This window comes from Penicillium solitum (assembly GCF_028829755.1).
Source record: "Penicillium solitum strain IBT 25940 chromosome Unknown utg000005l_segment0_segment0, whole genome shotgun sequence".
In the NCBI taxonomy this organism is placed as follows: Eukaryota; Fungi; Ascomycota; class Eurotiomycetes; order Eurotiales; family Aspergillaceae; genus Penicillium; species Penicillium solitum.
In genome coordinates this window covers 1521214-1539598 of record NW_027072125.1, presented here as the reverse complement: position 1 = coordinate 1539598, position 18385 = coordinate 1521214, and the positions used below count along the sequence as shown (strand labels likewise).

The 18385-nt window shown below is 48.7% G+C and overlaps 6 protein-coding genes across 6 annotated transcripts; 3 read left to right on the top strand and 3 right to left on the bottom strand.

Annotated features, from left to right (window-relative positions):
* The first annotated feature begins 304 nt into the window (after positions 1–304).
* On the top strand, positions 305–2567 carry N7455_008201 (CNOT2/3/5 family protein). Its single transcript, XM_040961538.2, has 3 exons — positions 305–708; positions 789–2266; positions 2343–2567. Exons 1-3 carry the CDS (start codon positions 454–456, stop codon positions 2401–2403), a joined length of 1794 nt encoding a protein of 597 aa, XP_040808060.1. The 5' UTR covers positions 305–453; the 3' UTR covers positions 2404–2567.
* Positions 2568–4462: 1895 nt separating this feature from the next.
* On the top strand, positions 4463–5265 carry N7455_008200 (uncharacterized protein; the record flags this gene model as incomplete). Its single annotated transcript, XM_065605829.1, has 3 exons — positions 4463–4465; positions 4525–4964; positions 5022–5265. 3 exons carry the CDS (start codon positions 4463–4465, stop codon positions 5263–5265), a joined length of 687 nt encoding a protein of 228 aa, XP_065460778.1.
* A 2280-nt stretch (positions 5266–7545) lies between these two features.
* N7455_008199 (MGMT family protein) lies at positions 7546–8040 on the bottom strand (the record flags this gene model as incomplete). The annotated part of the gene is made up of 1 exon (XM_040961519.2): positions 7546–8040. One exon carries the CDS (start codon positions 8038–8040, stop codon positions 7546–7548), a length of 495 nt encoding a protein of 164 aa, XP_040808020.2.
* A 573-nt stretch (positions 8041–8613) lies between these two features.
* Positions 8614–10571, bottom strand: N7455_008198 (uncharacterized protein; the record flags this gene model as incomplete). Its single annotated transcript, XM_040961497.2, has 6 exons — positions 8614–8964; positions 9019–9109; positions 9160–9395; positions 9448–9922; positions 9972–10125; positions 10175–10571. The coding sequence occupies 6 exons, from the start codon at positions 10569–10571 to the stop codon at positions 8614–8616; spliced, it is 1704 nt and encodes a 567-aa protein (XP_040808034.1).
* Positions 10572–13175: 2604 nt separating this feature from the next.
* Positions 13176–14199, bottom strand: N7455_008197 (glycoside hydrolase family 16 protein; the record flags this gene model as incomplete). The annotated part of the gene is made up of 2 exons (XM_040961539.2): positions 13176–13318; positions 13368–14199. 2 exons carry the CDS (start codon positions 14197–14199, stop codon positions 13176–13178), a joined length of 975 nt encoding a protein of 324 aa, XP_040808041.2.
* A 1953-nt stretch (positions 14200–16152) lies between these two features.
* On the top strand, positions 16153–17759 carry N7455_008196 (MFS transporter; the record flags this gene model as incomplete). Its single annotated transcript, XM_040961511.2, has 2 exons — positions 16153–16419; positions 16485–17759. 2 exons carry the CDS (start codon positions 16153–16155, stop codon positions 17757–17759), a joined length of 1542 nt encoding a protein of 513 aa, XP_040808054.2.
* Positions 17760–18385: the final 626 nt, after the last annotated feature.

Sequence of the window (18385 nt, the reverse complement as noted above, 5' to 3'; positions counted from 1 at the left end):
GGCGTAGACAAGATAAGGCCGGTGATAGCGCTGGCACAAAATATTGCCTGCTGTTGCCCAAATGAGCTCGTTTAACTCGGTTTGTCAGCGTGAGTTTATTCTTCGGCGGAAATTGTGTACTTTTGAACTGAGAAATCCAAATGCGACGTGTGACTTGTGTGTGTTAAAGCCCACGATCCCCCTCGCGCCGCCCTCACGTTCGCCTCCGCCCGTGACCGCCTACCTATTAGAGCATCCACGAAGCTTTCCACTCAAACGCGGAGAGGCATTCCATGGACTTCCGAGTCTCTATCCCTCTTGCTGGCAAACAAACACTTTTACCCACAATCCCCCCTTCATAATCTCCGTCGATTGTGTCCTTGTGACCATTTTGGTCGAAAGCGCATCACCTCACCGTTCCGACCGCATTAATCCCCACGCCAGTGGACGGCACAGTCCACAAACGGGTTCACAATGGCAGCCCGAAAAACGCAACAGGAAATTGAGAAAACCTTCAAGAAGGTCTCTGAAGGGATACAGACGTTCGAAGGCATTTATGAGAAGATCCGACTGGCTACGAATCCCACGCAACGAGACAAGCTCGAAGACCACCTTAAGCGCGAGATCAAGAAGCTGCAAAGGTTCCGTGATCAAATCAAATCATGGGCCGCTGGAAATGAAGTCAAGGATAAAGCTCCTCTCATAGAGCAGCGGAAGGCCATTGAAGTGGTACGTTTGGGTTTCCTAACTTGGTCCCTCCACAGAGTCAATGCCTCCCCCAAGGGACGGCAAGCTAACACCGTCGGTAGTGTATGGAACAATTCAAAGCCGTCGAAAAGGAAATGAAGACGAAAGCGTATTCGAAGGAAGGTCTATCGGCAGCTTCACGACTTGACCCAAAGGAGAAGGAGAGAGTCGAGTGTTGCGAGTTTCTCTCTAATATGGTTGACGAGCTTCAGCTGAAGATCGAGGCCCTGGAGGCAGAGGAGGAAACACTTCATGCGCAAATGAAGAAAGGGAAGAAGGACACGAAGAAGGCGGATCGAATGGCCGACATCTCCCACGTTACGGAACGACATAAATGGCACATAAACAAGTTGGAATTCCTCAATCGTTCATTACAGAACGGCAACTTGGACGTTGGTGCGGTACAAGACCTCAAGGAAAGCATCAAATATTATGTCGAAGAGGGAGGTAGCCTTGACTACTCCGGCGAGGATGAGACCCTCTACGATGATCTAAATATCGGCGAAGAGGTCGAGGCACAATTCGGCATGGGCGGCGAAGGCGATCGTGTATCATCACAAGATGCCCAATCAATCCAAGACGAAGAGCCAGAACCCAAACCAAAGGTCAAGCAAGAAGCGCCAGCAGCCCGAAGACCATCAACACAGATGAAATCGCCGCTGCCTGTTCTTGCTACCCTCCACCCGTCTGCTTCATCGAGTGCCACTCCAGGCATGAAGCCCGCTCCTCTTCCTACCCGTCCCCCTGGTGAAACCCTCAAGTATGCCTCCGCTGCTGCCGCTGCTGCAGCAAGTGACAAAAGTGGTGTTGGCATTCTTCCTCTTCCCCCTCCACCAGGGTTCAGCCCGGCTTTGTCCGTGGCATTGCCTATCTCCAAGTCTTCTACTGCTTCGCCTAGTGTGGCGTCAGCACAGCCTGTTCCAAAGTCAATAATCCCACCTACTGTAGCAGCTGTTACAGAAGAGCTTGCTGGGCCCGTGCGACCGAAGATCCCTGCAAATGCCAATGTCTCATCGCCAGCGCCCGCAAAAGTGGAGACATCAACGAATGGCAAACTCGAGACAGAAGGAACTGAAACTGATGAATCAGTATATCATCTGCCCCCTGGTCTCCAGGACCTGCTCCAATCATTCGAGGTAACGAAGTCGCGTGCGTCGGCTAACCCATCGCCGTCTGTTCAACGTCTTCTCGCTACCTCATTGACGACATGCCCAGAGGCTGGCGATGCTGAAAAGCCACGTCACTACAAGCCGCAGAACCCCTACAGCACTGCTCTCTACTATCCCCAGGAACCTCTCTCAATATTTGATGACCCTCGCTTGTACGATACCGGGAGAATTGACACGGATACTCTATTCTACCTTTTCTACTACCGTCAAGGGACGTATCAGCAATACCTCGCCGCCAAGGCGCTCCGAAACCAGAGTTGGCGCTTCCATAAGCAGTATCAAACCTGGTTCCAGCGTCACGAGGAGCCCAAGAACATCACCGAGGAGTTCGAACAAGGCACCTATCGCTTCTTTGACTACGAAAGCACATGGTCAGTTAAAGCTTCCGATTGATTCCGTTCCCGTACCAACTTTACGAGCTCCCCCACTTACGAATGGCATCAACAGGATGAACCGGCGCAAGGCTGATTTCAAATTTGTGTACAAATACCTCGAGGATGAGTTATGAGGCGCCTTTGTTCTTTTTCTCCCCGTGAGCAACCCACCCGGGGTCTCCAAGTGCAGATAATTGATTTTTTTCCACCCTGGATTTTGTTCACAATGTCTGTGGCTCGACGCTATGATTCGATAGACTGGATGTTTGAGGCTATGGCGGGAACTTTGATATCTGTGGGGTCACGGTGGGCTGGTTTATCTTCTTTTACTGTTTTCGCAGGACTGGCATCAATGAGTGCAATGAATGGGCCTGGGTGATACGGGAGTTTCGTGTTATTTGCAAGGTTATCAATTGTTCGAACCATACAATGAATCCTTAAGTCAAGCATATTGTTGACTATATACATAATACGAGGTAGCCAAGTGGCTAAGCAGCCAAGGAGCCCAAGTAAAGTTGATTGCATGCTTATGCCCCAGTCTGCCTTGCAGGTACCTGGGCTAGGCCTTGGGATGAAGTGCAGCTAGAAAAGTACCCAATGTAGTACATACTGTAGGTACAGGCACAAACCTGGGCCCCGGGTCTGGGGTTGTCGGTATTTGCTCGTGTACACGTAGCTCTGCATGTTTCCCGTTGTCTCCATTGGGACAATGCAGGAGAGATGCAAGAAAATACGGGAAAATATAAGAAGAGGAATAATAATAATAATATTACTAAAAAGCAGGAAACCAGGAAACCAGGCAAAGGGACACGGGGGCGGCACGGCTGTACTTCACCTCATAACCACCAAGGTTGCCCAGGACCGGAAGCGATCCCAAATATCCCCGAATGAATAATAAAAAAGTAAAAAATTAAAAACAAAAAGCATCAGCATATGACGAATCGCTTCACTTCTGTACAACCAACGACGTGCGACGTCAGAGAACGCTAACTCGCCAGCAAGCATTCCGGGTTACACCTGCATCCCACTCGCTCTTTCAGCCCCTTGGCAGACGCTAGCATGCAATGCACTTTTGAAGTGCGGGATTTTTCTTTCTAGAAGCCCGGGGATTAACGAACGCTAGTCGCTAGTCGCTACCTCGTCAGGGGCTGTGCGCGACCGACATCATCGGTCGATCTGCGATACGGGATTGGAGGGGTTTGGGAATTGTGGGAATAGGCCTTGGCCAGGTTCTCCATGGAGATGGACATGTTCGGGAGCGCAAGGCTGGATCGTGGATCATTTCTGATAATATAACCGGCACGATTGTGCCGTGGGATATATCAATACATACGTCAATGGGTGGGTTTTTTGGGGGGGAATTCCCGGAATGATGTGCATCGTGAACTCGGACTCGAATCGAGCTTGGACTTGAACTCATTCTTGGTCTTGACTTTGGCCTTGGTTTGGACTTCCTTCAACTCCATGGTCTTATGAAAAGCTTCGATGACCCCTGACGATGGAGCAGGAATTCCAGATCTCTCACGAAATGGCCAATGTACAAATGTACAACCCCCATGACGAACAACAAAAAGACCCGGGGGCCATGGCCGTCAGACACGAGCTCTTGGCAGGACGCTAGAAAGACACTAGAAGACACAGAGAATCGTCAACGTCCAATCATAAGAGGATCTTCGTGAGGGGAAGTCACTGGGCACCCAACTGTCTGACCGCTGCTTATCAGCAAACCTCAACTCACCTCGACACACCTGATCATCCTCCAATCATCATCGTCAAAACTATCCAGGATGTGAAATGAGGGCCATGAGAGGGGCACGCTAGAAGGACCGTGGAATATTCGGCGTCAGCAACGATCCGCAGACAACATACAAAACAAATTCCCGCATGCGAGGAGGCGGGGAGGCTGAGTGGTTTTGTCCAGTCTGCTTCGAGTAGTTTTCTAGAAAACTGTTTAGTGCCATTTACTGTCCCTTTCACAGCCATTCACAGTTTAGCCCTGTTGTTGCTGTCCCGTGTCGACCAATGCCCTACTCGAGCCCCCGGTCATGCTCCATATGATGGAGTTTCACCTTGGGCACATAAAAGGGCCCATGTCTCCATTGCTTAGGGGAATTATTTTGCACTTGAATCTTAAAATACTTGGCCCAAATCAATTTTAAGATTTCCATAATTAGTTAAACCTGCTCTCTCACAATGGTAAGTGACTTGAGCTTGCAATGGGCGCATTCTAGACTAACCCTCTCTGTCTCTATAAGACCGCCATCCCAATTCCTCTACCACACCAACGCCCATTCTCATCCACCCCAATCGACATGCAATCCCCATTCAACTACACAGACTCATACTCTTCCTCTTACTCCTCCTCACCAGGAAGCATGGACTTCTTCTTCTACGGCGGCCAGCCGGTCTATGACACCCTTTGCGACATCGACGCAACCAGTCCCTTCCCTATGCAAGAGGTCACTCCAGAGCTCTACGGCATAACCAGCTCACCATACACCTACCAAAGACCACACGACTACCCAGTCTTTGACCGACCCGCCATGCCTCAGAGCGCACCCAGCAGCTGTGGCAGCAGCTACAGCGGTAGCTACAGCAGCAGCTTCAACTTCCCCTCCGAAGACATCGCTCTACCAAGCTACCCCATCAGCGAATATGAATCCAGCGCCGACTCGCCGGCGCCACAAGCATCTAAGTAAGCTAGCTACCTCCGCCGTCGCAATTGAATCAACTCACTAACATATCTCTTCAGGCCCGCTAAGCCCTTCGGTTGCGACCACTGCGGAAAGTCCTTCACCCGCTTCGCAGACTTGAAACGCCACCAGTCCAGCGTCCACTACCCCGTCTTCCGCAACTGCCCTGTGGACCACTGCTCCCGAAAGGGTAGCAATGGCTTCCCGCGCCAGGACCACCTCGTCGAGCACCTGCGGTCATACCACCACCTGGACGTGCCCAAGCGCGGATCCTGCAAGCGCTCCGCGAAGCAGATATCATGATTGCAATGATCCTTTTTCGTCTTGCGCTGGTATTCGCGACATTTTTCCGGGAATTTTTACGATACTACGACTGTTCTTTTTCCGTTTTCTGACGTTCTATTTCTATTTTTACATTTGTTTGTTTCATCGATAGATCGCAGCCCCGTTATGGGTCGATCCTGTATGTTGTATAGAAGACGCGGATCGCTTCTTCGCATTAGTTTGTTTCAGTTTTTCGAGCTCAGAGCTCATTACTTCTTATGTGTTCTAGATTCTAGATCGGGCTTAGATGGGTTATTGGTGGAATGTTTCAATGAATCACAACGATTACGATAATACCATTTTCCTCAATGGGCTTAGACGATTTTTTTCCTATCTATGATTTTCCCCTTTCTTGTTCCAATTGAGCTCTGGCCAAGTGAATTATCTTCTCAAGTACGCGTTCTGCAGTAGTAGTCGCACGAACTAACCAAACTAAGTAGGTGTTGCATCAAACATCACCGTGCTCCGTACTAGCTGTGTTGAGTACCTTTTCATTTTCCCCTAAATATTGTAAATATGCCTCATAGAATACAAAGAAACGAGAATATCAAAAAGCAAAGAAAAACTCTAATGAAAACTCTGACTTTTCAAGCCTTTTCTTTGTTCTTTCGTACAACAAATGTCCTAAAATCCCCAAAAAAGGCTGGCCCTCACTTTGGCCCCCAAAATTCAATGTTTTTTCTCCTTTGAATATTCAAGTCCAGTAACAGTCCACATGAACTAAGTAATTAGGTAATTCCAATCCTAGAAATAATCCCTACTTGGTACATGCAGGTACCAAGGGATCATTAAGTTCATTAATGCACATCCGAAACGGATCTAAATCCCAGCCCCATCCTTCAGAACCACAGAACTTCGATTATAGTCCCAACAATTCCTCTCAAGAACATTCTCAAACCCTCTCCAATCCCCAACCCCAACTCCATAAACATCAATATTAACACACCTAAAAAAAAGCTTCTCAATATTCCCCTGGGTTCAACAAACCGTAACGCAGACCCCTGGTCAAGATGCCACCTAGCACGACAATGCATTACCTACGCCCCGGAATGATCCGAGCGGGACACAGGATCTAAAAACTCTAGCCCGGGCAGCACCCTGTATCGCGTGTTGGGAGTATCCCGGGTGCAAATTTGAGCTTTCGTCCGGTACCATTGTCCCGGGATATAGACGTAGATGTACAGAGTAGACGGAGATCCGTTCCAGGATCCGTATCCCTGCGCGAGGATGAGGAAATCATGTCAGTGCGGGTGAATCGGGTGTGCTATATCAATTATCGCTTTGATGATGACAAGCACCTAGGTATTTGCTTGGGGAATTGATATGATAGCGGTTTTGTTGTGTGTGCTTGCTGCACTGGAACCGTGGGACGTGTGCTATGCTCATTTTCCTTCTATTAAGGTGTTATTTAGATACCAGTAGTATATGAGTGGTTGTTTAGAGGGGTTTGTTAAAGAAAAGATATGCTGTGGTGAAGGGGAGCTGGGTTGAGATTGTGGAGATCAAACTTAGGAATAAGGCTCGTTTGTCTTCGTACGTGTAAGCTGCTGTTGTTGGGAGGTGCAGGGGGACTGCTGGGTTTGGCTTATCTGTGTGGATGTAGTAGATTATGTCGTTGTTTGCGTTACTATTGGCTGAGCATGGTAGTTGTGGCGCGCAGGAAGAAGGATTTGGCATTTGGGCCTTGGTTCCTAGGGGTATAAAACAGCACAGCGTGCATGGTGCATATCGCCGCATCCACGAAGTCTATACTTCTGAGGCATTTTCATCAAGCATCATCATGTTCCTGGAAAGTGATTTTAGTATTAGGATATAGATTTCTCTAAATAGGTCAAAAGATCTTGTGCGCTCTATATTGCATATTTGGTTGAAATCCGAACGCTCCCAAGCCATCGTAACCTGGTCCCTCTGGGTCGGGTCCAGGGTTGAGAAAGGTAAAGACTCGAAGGAAAGCTGCAGATATACCAGACTCAGCCCTCGGAGCCAACTGGAAATCAGCTAGTGGTTCTAAGCATTTAGGGCTGACATACCTTCATTTATATCACAATTATTTGACGAAGAGTTGCCGGTGAGACACAACATTCAATATCGAAGCATGCATATATAGGCGAGGCTACCTAGATAGGAAATTCAGACCGATAACTCCATAAATCAATTTGCCGGATATAAGTACAGGAATCTCAAATATCAAACACAATTTAAGAACACAAGCCTCCTTGCCATTCCCAAAAAAGTGCTTAAATCAACAAAAAAAGAAACTCACTTAGCTCCCAAATCCACAAACTCCTTAAAACAAACCCCCCTAACCTTCCCATCCAAAAAGACAACCCCCTCCTCCTCAAGCCTTAATCTCTTCTCCTCACAAAACCCACCACCACCCTTATGCCCATCAACCTTCCACTCTCCCTTATACCCACCCAACGACCCATCTGCGGCAAGTACCCGATGACACGGCACCTCCGGTGCAAATGGATTACTGCGCATCGCATTGCCGACCGCGCGCGCGCTGGAGCCTAGGTACGTCGCCATCGCGGAGTACGTAGTCCACCGACCTGGCGGGACGGAGAGGAGCGTCCGATACACGCGCCGGCGGTATGGGGTTAGCGTTGGGTGCAGGGATATGCGGTGGAGATATTTTTTGGTTTGCGCTGTGGGTAGTGCGGGTTGGAGTGTTTCCTGGGGTTTGGGGTCTTGATGGTCTGGGGTTGGTGTTGGGATCTGCGGATCTGCGGGTTGGACTGTCGAGAGAGACATGATTTATGGACCCTCTTACGGGACTAGGGTTTTTGGTAGATCTTTTTTATGTGATTTATCTCCTTTGATTTTAGGTTTCGAGGCCCCTTTGAAAGTTTGGAACTGCTTGGGGTTCGTGGAGGGGTTGATATTCCGAGGCTCCCTAATTTGCAATTAGCCGGGAACGATGCGACGCGAGACGCGAGACGCGTTTGTCGGTATGGTACCTACCACGTGAGTATGTATGGAGTAGGTGTTGATGCTAAGAGATATGATAAACCCTTTTGTTTGAATGTGAATATTTGAAGAGAGAGAGAAATGGTGAGGGGGAGACGGCTCTAAAGCTCGAATTGTAGGTTGAGTTGATGTTGGTTGTTCCCAAAGTGGCCAATCAGAGCGGCTTTTGTCGATGGCATTTTCTTTACGATCACATTTATTTCATTTTCTTTCATGACCTTCTGAATATATGTTCTTAATTATTCCAGGGATAAGATACCAATTGCTTCCAACCATGTATCCATTTATTAATTGGGTATTCATCAAAACGTCACATATCCAAAACATAGCACATCATCAAGTCCTCCCACCTCAAATCTAAGCGTGATCTACATGCTCCGCTCCTACAGAATTATCGCCAGCCTTGGAAGCTGCAACAACTGCAGCAACAGAAAGAGGCTTTCCAGTCTCCGGGTCCAACACACTGCCCTTGGGACCGAGAGACTGGACCATGCCTGGGTTCTCCGCCTTGAGGCGCGCAAAGGTCTTCTCTGCATCCCAGGTCCAGGGGGTCTTAGCCGCGAACAGGAGATCCATATCCTCTAGGGTGCGCTGATTGCTTTCAGGGTACAGAGCCCACACCATGGGGATGGCGATGACATTACTGGCGGCGAAGACGTACAGTGTCTTTTCGCCAATGGCGTTGAACATGACGGGGCACAGTAGAGTCTTTCGATGTTCGGTCAGTATATGTTCTTATATTCAATGAAGATTTTCACTCACCAGCCATCCATTTCCAATACTCCATCCGACGACACCAAAGGCATTTCCACGTGCACGGACGGCCAGGGGGAAGATTTCAGCCGGGTAAACCCTAAGAGATCAGTTAGCATTGAATGAAACGATCAGATGCAAGTTCCGTACCAAGGGACCGTGAGCCACGAAGCTCCGAATGCAGAGGTAAAGATGAAAATCATCGAGGCTGCGGCCGCACCATACGAGGATGCCTTGCCCATGTCACCAGCTGCCTTGTTGTCGATAGCGAGACGGGAGAATCCACCCGCAAGGAACATGGCAATACCCTGGACAACTGCTCCCCAATACAAAGTCCACCGACGACCGATGCGGTCGAGAGTAAAGACGCAGACTAACGTAGCAAACTAAACATGCACATTAGCACAAATCGGTCTCTTTTGTAACGCCAAAACATACCATGTAGAAAATGTTGTTCAGTCCGCTAATCCACTGACTCTTCATCGAATCAAACCCAGCAATGCCAAAGATGGTCGGTGCATAGACAGTAACTCCCGCAATACCAACCCATTCCTGCATGATCTGTAGCCAAATGACCAACTGTACACGACGGCCGATATGAAGATCACCGGATTTGTAGCCAACCAGCATAGAAAGATATGAGTCACCATGATCCACTGTCCGCTCCAGCTCTGCGATGCTCAAAATATCCTGGAACTCAGCTTCCGCTCGGAGGAGGTCCTCTCCGCTAGATCCACGTAGACGCTGTAGAATGTAGCGAGCCTCTTCCTCCCGGCCGACTTTGACGAGCCATCGAGGTGACTCTGGGAAGAACCAGACAGCCGCAAAGAGTGCTAAGAGGAAGATGATCTGGAATGCGATGGGGAATCTCCAGCGGAAGGCTGACTCTCCGTTGTCGATGAAAGACAGGCCACTGTCGAACGTTAGAAAGGATATCGCAGAGATCGGATCGATTTACATACAACTCCAGCCAATAGGCCAGCACAACACCAAAAATGTTTAGCGTGAATTCAATAGCAATGAATTGTCCGCGCGAAGTATGTTCAGCCGTCTCGGTAGCCCAGACAGGGACGATAGCGTTCAAAATTCCAGTTCCGATACCATTAACGAAGCGCGCTGCGAAAGTTAGTCTAAGTTTGCATATATTGAACATATGCCTCCTTACCGCAAATCATCCAATTGTGGTTCTGTGCAGAACACTGCAGAGCTGCGCCTAGAATGGCCCATAGAGCACCCGCTGCAATGGTCTTGATTCTTCCCGTGCGGTCTCCAAGCCAGCCACCAAGTAATGCGCCAAAAAGGGTTCCCAGGTAGTAGACCGACACAATCCCGCCTTGCAGCAGAGAATTTGTGACCACCGGGGTCACTTCGCCATCCACCACTTCAGTATAGCCGAATCCCATGAGATCAATATAATCCTTTGCGTTGTTGACACCGGCCATCATTCCTTGGTCGTATCCGAAGAACAAAATAGATAGTCCAGCAACGCAGTTAATCCCGATGAGAAGCTGGCGCTTCTCCAGCTTGTGGACGACATTCCACGAAGGGATTTTGTCACTCATTTTGAACGCAGTCAAAGGGGAGGAATCGAGTATTCTTGGAGGCTTGTCGTATTAAAGATCTAGTTCTATAGACCGAAATAGTAATAAAAGAGCAGGAAAGACAGCCAGACCCTATCTCGCGGGGTAGAATAAACTGCACAGCGACAGAAAAATAGAAGATCCAAAATCGCGCCTAGATCACGGCAACCGAGCCTTTTAAAGCTTCTACATGCAGCGCGGAGAACCTGGTCACACACGGCACAACTCCGAACTACCAATGGACGATGATGCACAGCAACTTCCCCCCGGAGATCGACCGAAAAGCAGCCATGAACAGCAAGGAGTGACAGTTCGGATTCGGTCATATTCCGGTGGAACATGGGGAACATGAGATAGCAAACCAGTCACCAGCATCGATACAACATGCCCTACCCACCAGCATGAGAAAATCCGGGGATCAGGGCCAGAATCCGGGCTCGGTGACTACCTACCGTGTGTGGTAATAATGTCATGGCGGGGCGAGATCTGGGGGCTTTTACCCGGTATACTGACCTCGGTAATCCGAAGGAAAGACCTTTTTTGTTCTACCCATCCCGGGAGGCTTGAAATATATTCGGCTTGGAATCGGTGCGGGAAGCAAATTGCGGTCCGAAACGCAAAGTGCGAACTGATGAATGCTACATACTCCGTGATGAATTTGGTGAATTATCCGGTGGCATGGCTTTCTACCTCCGCATTTTCCCTCCAGTGGGTCGAGTGGCCCCGGGGAGATGTTCTTGGCACGTCGCTTTTATGCGCTCGGTGTATTTCTCAGTCCGGGCTTGGCATTTGGGGTTGGTCTCGTGACATGCTGTCATGTGATTGGTTGTCTCCTGAGAGATAGATCCATCAGCTCCAGGTACGGCCCTCACCTCCACTTCTACTGTGGTCACATAACCAACAGCTAAACTACACCCGGAATACCACCGAAACTGTATCGTCTACAACAGTAGTCTCGCTCTCGCCCGTCGCTTACAGGTTAGCCCCACCGTAGGCTTTATCCATCAGCATGTTAGTCTGTTTTAGCGGTTCTCAGTAAGAAGCGGGTGATGCAGCCAACTAGGTTTTGTTTTTTGAATCTACCACAATGCCGCCAATCCTCTCAGTTCATTTATTCGTCGTTTTCTCCAAAGAATCCTTGATATTACATCGTTTATTTCCCTGTTAGACTAAGAGACTTACTTTGTATGGGGGTTGTTTCAGAACACGGATATACCCGCCCCCACGCACTCCCTGTCGGGCGAACGGCATCTGGATGTGACTTTTATGGAGGTACTATAGAGTTAGAGATGTTTTCAATCGGCTGCAACGTCATCGTATCCATTAATTCTTCTCCAAAGTGCTGTTATATGTAGTACTATCGCAAAGTGGACCATTATGGGATATATATATTTATACGTTTCTTTTTATATGATTAAAGATAGCTTGTTGATGGTCATTGTTAAAATAAAATTACATACTATCCCAGGACGGAGTTGAGAAGTACCTATATCGTATGTCGTGATAATAGGTATCGTGGCCTCGGGTCGGGAGAGTCAGGTACTGTCCTCGGTTGCATCGTTCATGCATGAACGAGCTTGGCAAATTAATTCAAGTCTGTCTTCTTGCTGCTGTGGGGTTATCCCCTCTGCAACCTTTCGGCAGAGGAATACTCCCTTATTGCAACCAAGTCCGCTTCATACAAGCGCAATGCCATTTACCAAGAAATGGCGTTAGCCCGTGCCCAGCAGTCGCAGCCGTCCCGGAAGAGGCTCGATCTGAAGTTCGTAATAAATACAATATATTGCTAGTCATTACACCCCTGGTGGATATAGATGTCAATGCTTAAATACACACTGTTAATGTTGACCAGCTCATTCTGATAGCTGTGATACTCAAACATGTCAGTATGTAAATGAATGAGCCATCGTATAGCATATCCTGAAGCGAGGATTCCTTGCCTTTGATCGAATTTCCCTGTAACTTTACAGAGAATGTAAGAATGATACACGACTTTCACTAAGGCAAAGCGATATCACATTTAATTTAGGTTGTGCCGCACCCTTGGCCAATAACACGCCGCCATATAGGGAGGGGTAGGTAGGCTGGTATTGTGGGAACGCATTACTGGGAACAAGGAATGCATGCCTGGGGTGTATCCTTCTGACACTATATCATCCTAAAGCACTCTGCCATGATCTTGTACATGACAGAAACAACGGGAGGATGGTTCTTCAACCTGTTCCCATGAGACCAAGGGGCCTAAAATATAGACATGCAATTGGTCCAGTGGGAGAGAAATGGGCCCGACAAATTGAAGAGCGAGATCTATTCGAATCGGGATTAGCGTGGCTTTGTGCCCAGGGCAGGGTCCACTTATATAGATTGGTCTACTTAAATATGTTGAACATAATCTGTACATAGCTGTGTTCATGAAAATTAGAGCGAAGATGCGGGGAAATGTAAGAGAAATCTCCACATTTAATTAATCTGCCTAAGCACTATATGCCCAGAGTAGATCCCTAGACATAGGGATGTACATTCAACTCTCGCTAGCGCGCGTTCAGCCCATAATTCATATCCACTTCCAACCCCAGGTTTCAAAGATTAGTTGTTTCGGGCATAGATCTTGACCGAGTTTATCAGCCAGTAAGCCTCATTGAAGGCGGCTGGGTTATTTGCGACCCAATCGTTGCAGGTGTCGGCCAGGCTGGCGCAGGTCTTGTCATTTAAGAATTCTCTTGAAGCCCCTGTGAAAGTTAGTGAACGTGTCCTCACTATAGTTTGGGGTGTACTTACACCCTCCACAGAAGTTTGTGTTGAAGATAATGTAGTTGCTCTTGAATCTCTCGGCAATGTTGCAAGTATTGCCCTCAAAGTGAGCCAAGGGAGCGCCAAACTTTGCCACATCCAGGTCCGCAGCGCCAGCATTAATCACGGCATTAGCCGCAGCGGTGCCACGAGGGAAGAACCACACATTGATAGAAAGGCTTGCCCATTCCGTTACATAGACACCGCCTCCATTAGCGTTGAAGGCAGCGCCATAGTTGTTGGACGATGTGGTGGCCTGAGAGCAACCCGCGTCGGAGTCCTCACAGTCAGCAGAAGTCTGGTTTGCTGTCGACTCGGACCCGGAGACATCCATGTTGCACCCTTTCGCCGTGTGGAGGGTGACAGCATTGGATTTCTGCCCGTTGACGCCTTCGATGATGTCGATCTCACCCGAGTTGGGCCAGTCAGGGCCCGAGGTCCAGTAGGCAGGCCAGATACCGCACGATCCACCCTTTCCAGTGCCAGCTGGCATGTGAGCAATATCGGCAATGAAGAGGCCGGAGGTGAAGACGTCTTTGGACCTGACCCGGGTCGAGGGGCGGCCATTGGGACTCTTATCCACGTAGTTGGCACCAAGGTAGACAGCGCCGTTGCTGATCTTGGCCATGCCAGAGCTTTGGGCTGTTTCGGCATCCACATACTTGACAAATCCACCAGAGGGATCCGCATCACTGGTGAAATTGAACCCGTCGAAGAAGTTGGTGTTATCGTATACTTTGGCCTGTGAGTATGAGGCGGCACACACGGGAACCGCTGAGAGCAGGGCTCCAATGCTGATAGCTGTTGCTGAAAAAATCATATCTGCTGTACTAAGGGAGAATTGTGAAAGGAGAAGATTGGCTCTGTTCAGCTACTTTGGAAGTGCAACAGACTGGAATATATAAGGCCATGCTTAGGAGGATGATCAGCAGACACAAGACACAACGTTACAGCCGATCGGGAGGACCTTCTAAATGATGTTTAGCCGACAACGAGTTGCAGGAATGCCGTGCTCGTACGTCCTGCTACGAACTTCAGTGGGGGGAATAGATTAAAAGATGGGTACCTTTTCGGAGACAAGGGTCGGATTGCAACAGCATTGGGTAGGTTGGTATCTGCAAATTGAATGACGAACTGCAGATCAATAACGACATTGAGATATCGGACCAGAGCTGAACAGGGAAAAAAGAAGCTCTATTCCACACCATCCAACTAGGGGACAGGACTAAGAGCCTAAGCACTAGCGCTGTCACATTCCACGTGCCGACATATTATTGCGGACATAAGGTATCCTTCAAGGCTGTGCCTATTTTCGTCGCATCATAACCTATACCCATGTTATATCCCTGTTAATTGGAACCATTATAATGTAAGTAAACTTCACTAACGCTTTGTAATGCAGTTAATTTATATTATTTGCTCCGTGGCGCTATATCATTTTGTTACGGAATTCTGCAATTCATGACCAATGGTTGTAACACCAATCAGTTGAAGAGTGAATAAGGGTTTTACCTATAGAGCCGTTCCTATGTAGATTGCTACACTTGTACTATGCTGCTATTTCTGGCTGCTATCGTCAGTAATCCATTCAATATATTGTATGGAATGGGTAAAATACCATTTTATTACTAGTGTAGGGATCGGCTATATCTAAGTGGATCGGGCTGGGACCTGGACGGCCACATGGCAGCCATCAGGGGCATGCTCGGTTTTACTCGATCAAAAAGCGGCAAGGAATGAGCACCAAAATGAAAAGGGAAAACGAGCAGTACTCTCCGCTGAGCTGATAGGACAGGTGATGTTTGTCCTTAATTGGAGGGATCCGCGGTGTGGCAAGAACAGGAAGAAGGCGCAAAGAAATGTTGTCATGGGTACGGGCGACTAAATATGCCACCGGTTCATAACTCTCTCATTGGATATTAACTCACCGTCCCTTTCATCACCGGAGGCATATACAACAAGACAAGAACTGTAATCAGCCCCTTATACGGCCATGTTAGGTTCTTCTTAGATGTCTGAAAAGCAGAATTCTCCGGACTGCGGCTGTTTATGCATCCGTATGGCCGAGTGTGCTTCGACTGCTTCCGAGATTCGTCTACCCTTGCACACAAACACATGTCCTTGTGTTGCCCACTTCCTTTCTGAGAAACGGAAAGTTTGGGGGCAAGCCAGCTTCGCAGCCCTGGAGTCGTGTTGTGTCCAAAAGTATGGATTTGCCAAGGTGCCAGGTGTCTCAAACCTTGAATATTTTGGTCATGAGTGATGACATTTCAACTTCTAACGCCGCGGGGGTGAGTCTATTCCAAGTTAGTGTCCCGAAAGCACATGCTGACCCATATATGAAGTACGCATAGCCATGGTCACAATCATGGGTGTTACCTTCGAGATAGTACCTGCGATTGATGTGCATGTGCTTCGAACACTTGAGTCTCCAGCCTACATCAGAGTGCATGTTACGGTCGACAAAACATGTGTATATAACATTCAGGCCCAAAGATGCAGAAAAGAAGAGTCAGTCACAGGTAAATGTTTCCTAGCATCTATGAACAAGGCTTACGGTCGTACATTCTAGTAGGAACTGAAAAGCGCAAGAGCAAAGCGTATAAGCCTGAGTTCATTGATGCCGGTCCCGGGATTGTCAACGAACTCTAATTGGGTAGCTTCCCTGAACCGGACAACTTTGGAAGTAACAAAACCATCGGGGATATTTCATAAAACGCATCTTCCACGATTTTACCACATGGCCAGTTAAATCCCCGACCTCGAGGATCCAATGGAAAAAGGTAACATGGCGCAAGAGCGTGGCAACGAGGTTGATACCAAAGCACCCGAAGACCCACCACGCCAGCATGAAGATACGCGCCTGGAAGGCTATTCCCAGTTCACAGTAGCCCAGAAGCGGGCTATTGTTGCCATGGGATCCTTGGCTAGTTTCTTCTCACCTTTGTCTTCGAGCATCTATCTGCCCGCTTTAACCACCATCGCGAGTTCCCTGCAGATCTCCGTCTCCCAGGTGAACTTGACGGTCACTACTTACCTGGTATGTCAATGAAAACAGCAATCTTGTCAAAGAAATGAGCAACTAACCAGGTTTCTTATTTCTAGATTATGCAGGGAGTGGCACCCATGCTGATTGCAGGCTTCTCGGACACCGCAGGCCGCCGTCCCGCTTACATCATTTGCTTCACAATTTACCTTGCAGCCAACCTCGGACTAGGTCTCCAAAACAGTTATGCTGCCCTCCTGGTTCTCAGGTGTCTTCAGAGTGCAGGCAGCAGTGGGACTGTGGCACTGGCAAATGGGTTGGTCGGAGACATGATCACGTCCGCGGAACGAGGCTCATACATCGCCTTCGCTTCAATCGGGAGCATGTTAGGTCCCTCCTTGTCACCAATCATCGGCGGCCTTTTCAGTCAGTACACAAATTGGCACTGGATTTTTTGGTTTCTACTGATCTTCGGTGGCGTGTTCTTCCTCATCCTCGGTCTATTCCTACCGGAGACCTGTCGCAAAGTCGTCGGAGACGGGTCCATCCCACCGCCTCCTTCGAACAATTCTGTGGCAGATATTATCCGGCATCGCACACGCAAACAGAAGGGTCTCGTGCCTGACCCGGACAAGGAAGCTGAGATACGAAAGAACTACTCTCTCCGATTCCCATCACCGGTCCCGACTATGAAGGTCATCCTGGATATCGAGACGTCGATCATCCTGCTCACTACAGGATTGCTATTTGCTGGTTTCTACGCTGTCATGACTGGTGCGTCAACCTCCTTCCATAAAGTCTATCACTTCAACGACCTCCATGCTTCGTTGATGTACCTTCCCATCGGCGGAGGAGGGGTGCTGTCAGCTTTCACAACTGGCCGACTGGTTGACTGGAACTACCGCCGTCATGCAAAACGTGCCGGTCTCACTGTCGTCAAGAATGTGCGTGCGGACATCCGCAACTTCAACATTGAGCGGGCGAGACTCGAAGTTGCACTCCCGCTTTACTACATTAGTAATTTGTCGATGCTGACCTACGGTTGCGTGTTGGGTCACAAGGTCAACCTTGCTGCTCCTATCATTCTTCTGTTCATCACCGGATGGTCGATTATTGGAACCTCACAGGTCCTGAATGCCTTGATGGTTGATCTTTGGCCGGGGAAGTCAGCGGCCGCGACTGCAGCAAACAATTTATTCCGGTGTGAGCTCGGTGCTGCGGCGTCCGCAGCGATCAGCCCTATGACCTCTGCCATGGGTGATGGCTGGGCATACACCACACTTGCATTGATCTCCATTGCTGTTTCTCCTTGCTTGTGGGTAGTGGCGCGTAATGGGATCAAGTGGCGGCAGAAGAGAAATCGAAAGGAGGAGGAGAAATCGTCTTGTGGATAGGACTGAATCTGCCTTTATATGTATTGCACGAGCTCATGAACTCACAGACTCGGTCTAGAGGATACACCTGGGAAATGGCTTTGAACTTCTTTTCTGAACTCCTCGGTTACTCGCAAATGGATATTGCTTTAACTTCGCTTTCGTCGGGCGGTCTTCTTCGTCTATGCCATCTAGCTTTGCACATCAGTCTAAATACCTCCTTCTTGGGCGACCTGTCTCATATGCGGATATCTTCTAGTCGGGAGTGCACACATGTTTAGGATAATCATCCTCCTGGAGAGGTGACTTCTCTTCTAGCACTCTGCGCAGGGATGAGTGGTGGAGGCTGCAAGGATATAAAAAACAATTCCTAAAAAATCAAGAGCCAGTTGAATAGGGAGGCCAAGTAGAAGAATAATCGATTATCATTTTGATATCCTGATACCTGGTTCACGCGACCCACCACTCTTAAATGGTGGATGCTCATATAAAGATCAACCCGTGCGGAGAGTTGTGGGCTGCTTTAGGCATAATCCACGGTATTTGCCCAGGTGTATGTCTAGTGCCCGCTTATAACCGCGGCGGAGACCGCCGAGAATGCTTGCCGACAAAATTGGCCCGCGGGTAGGCAAAAGAATATCTGGGGA

Bases quoted from the DNA above. Each gene is read 5' to 3' on its own strand.
- N7455_008201 (XM_040961538.2), top strand. From the start codon at position 454: ATGGCAGCCCGAAAAACGCAACAGGAAATTGAGAAAACCTTCAAGAAG. The intron at 709-788 runs GTACGTTTGGGT...CACCGTCGGTAG, and splicing joins AGCGGAAGGCCATTGAAGTG to TGTATGGAACAATTCAAAGC. The intron at 2,267-2,342 runs GTCAGTTAAAGC...TGGCATCAACAG, and splicing joins TTTGACTACGAAAGCACATG to GATGAACCGGCGCAAGGCTG.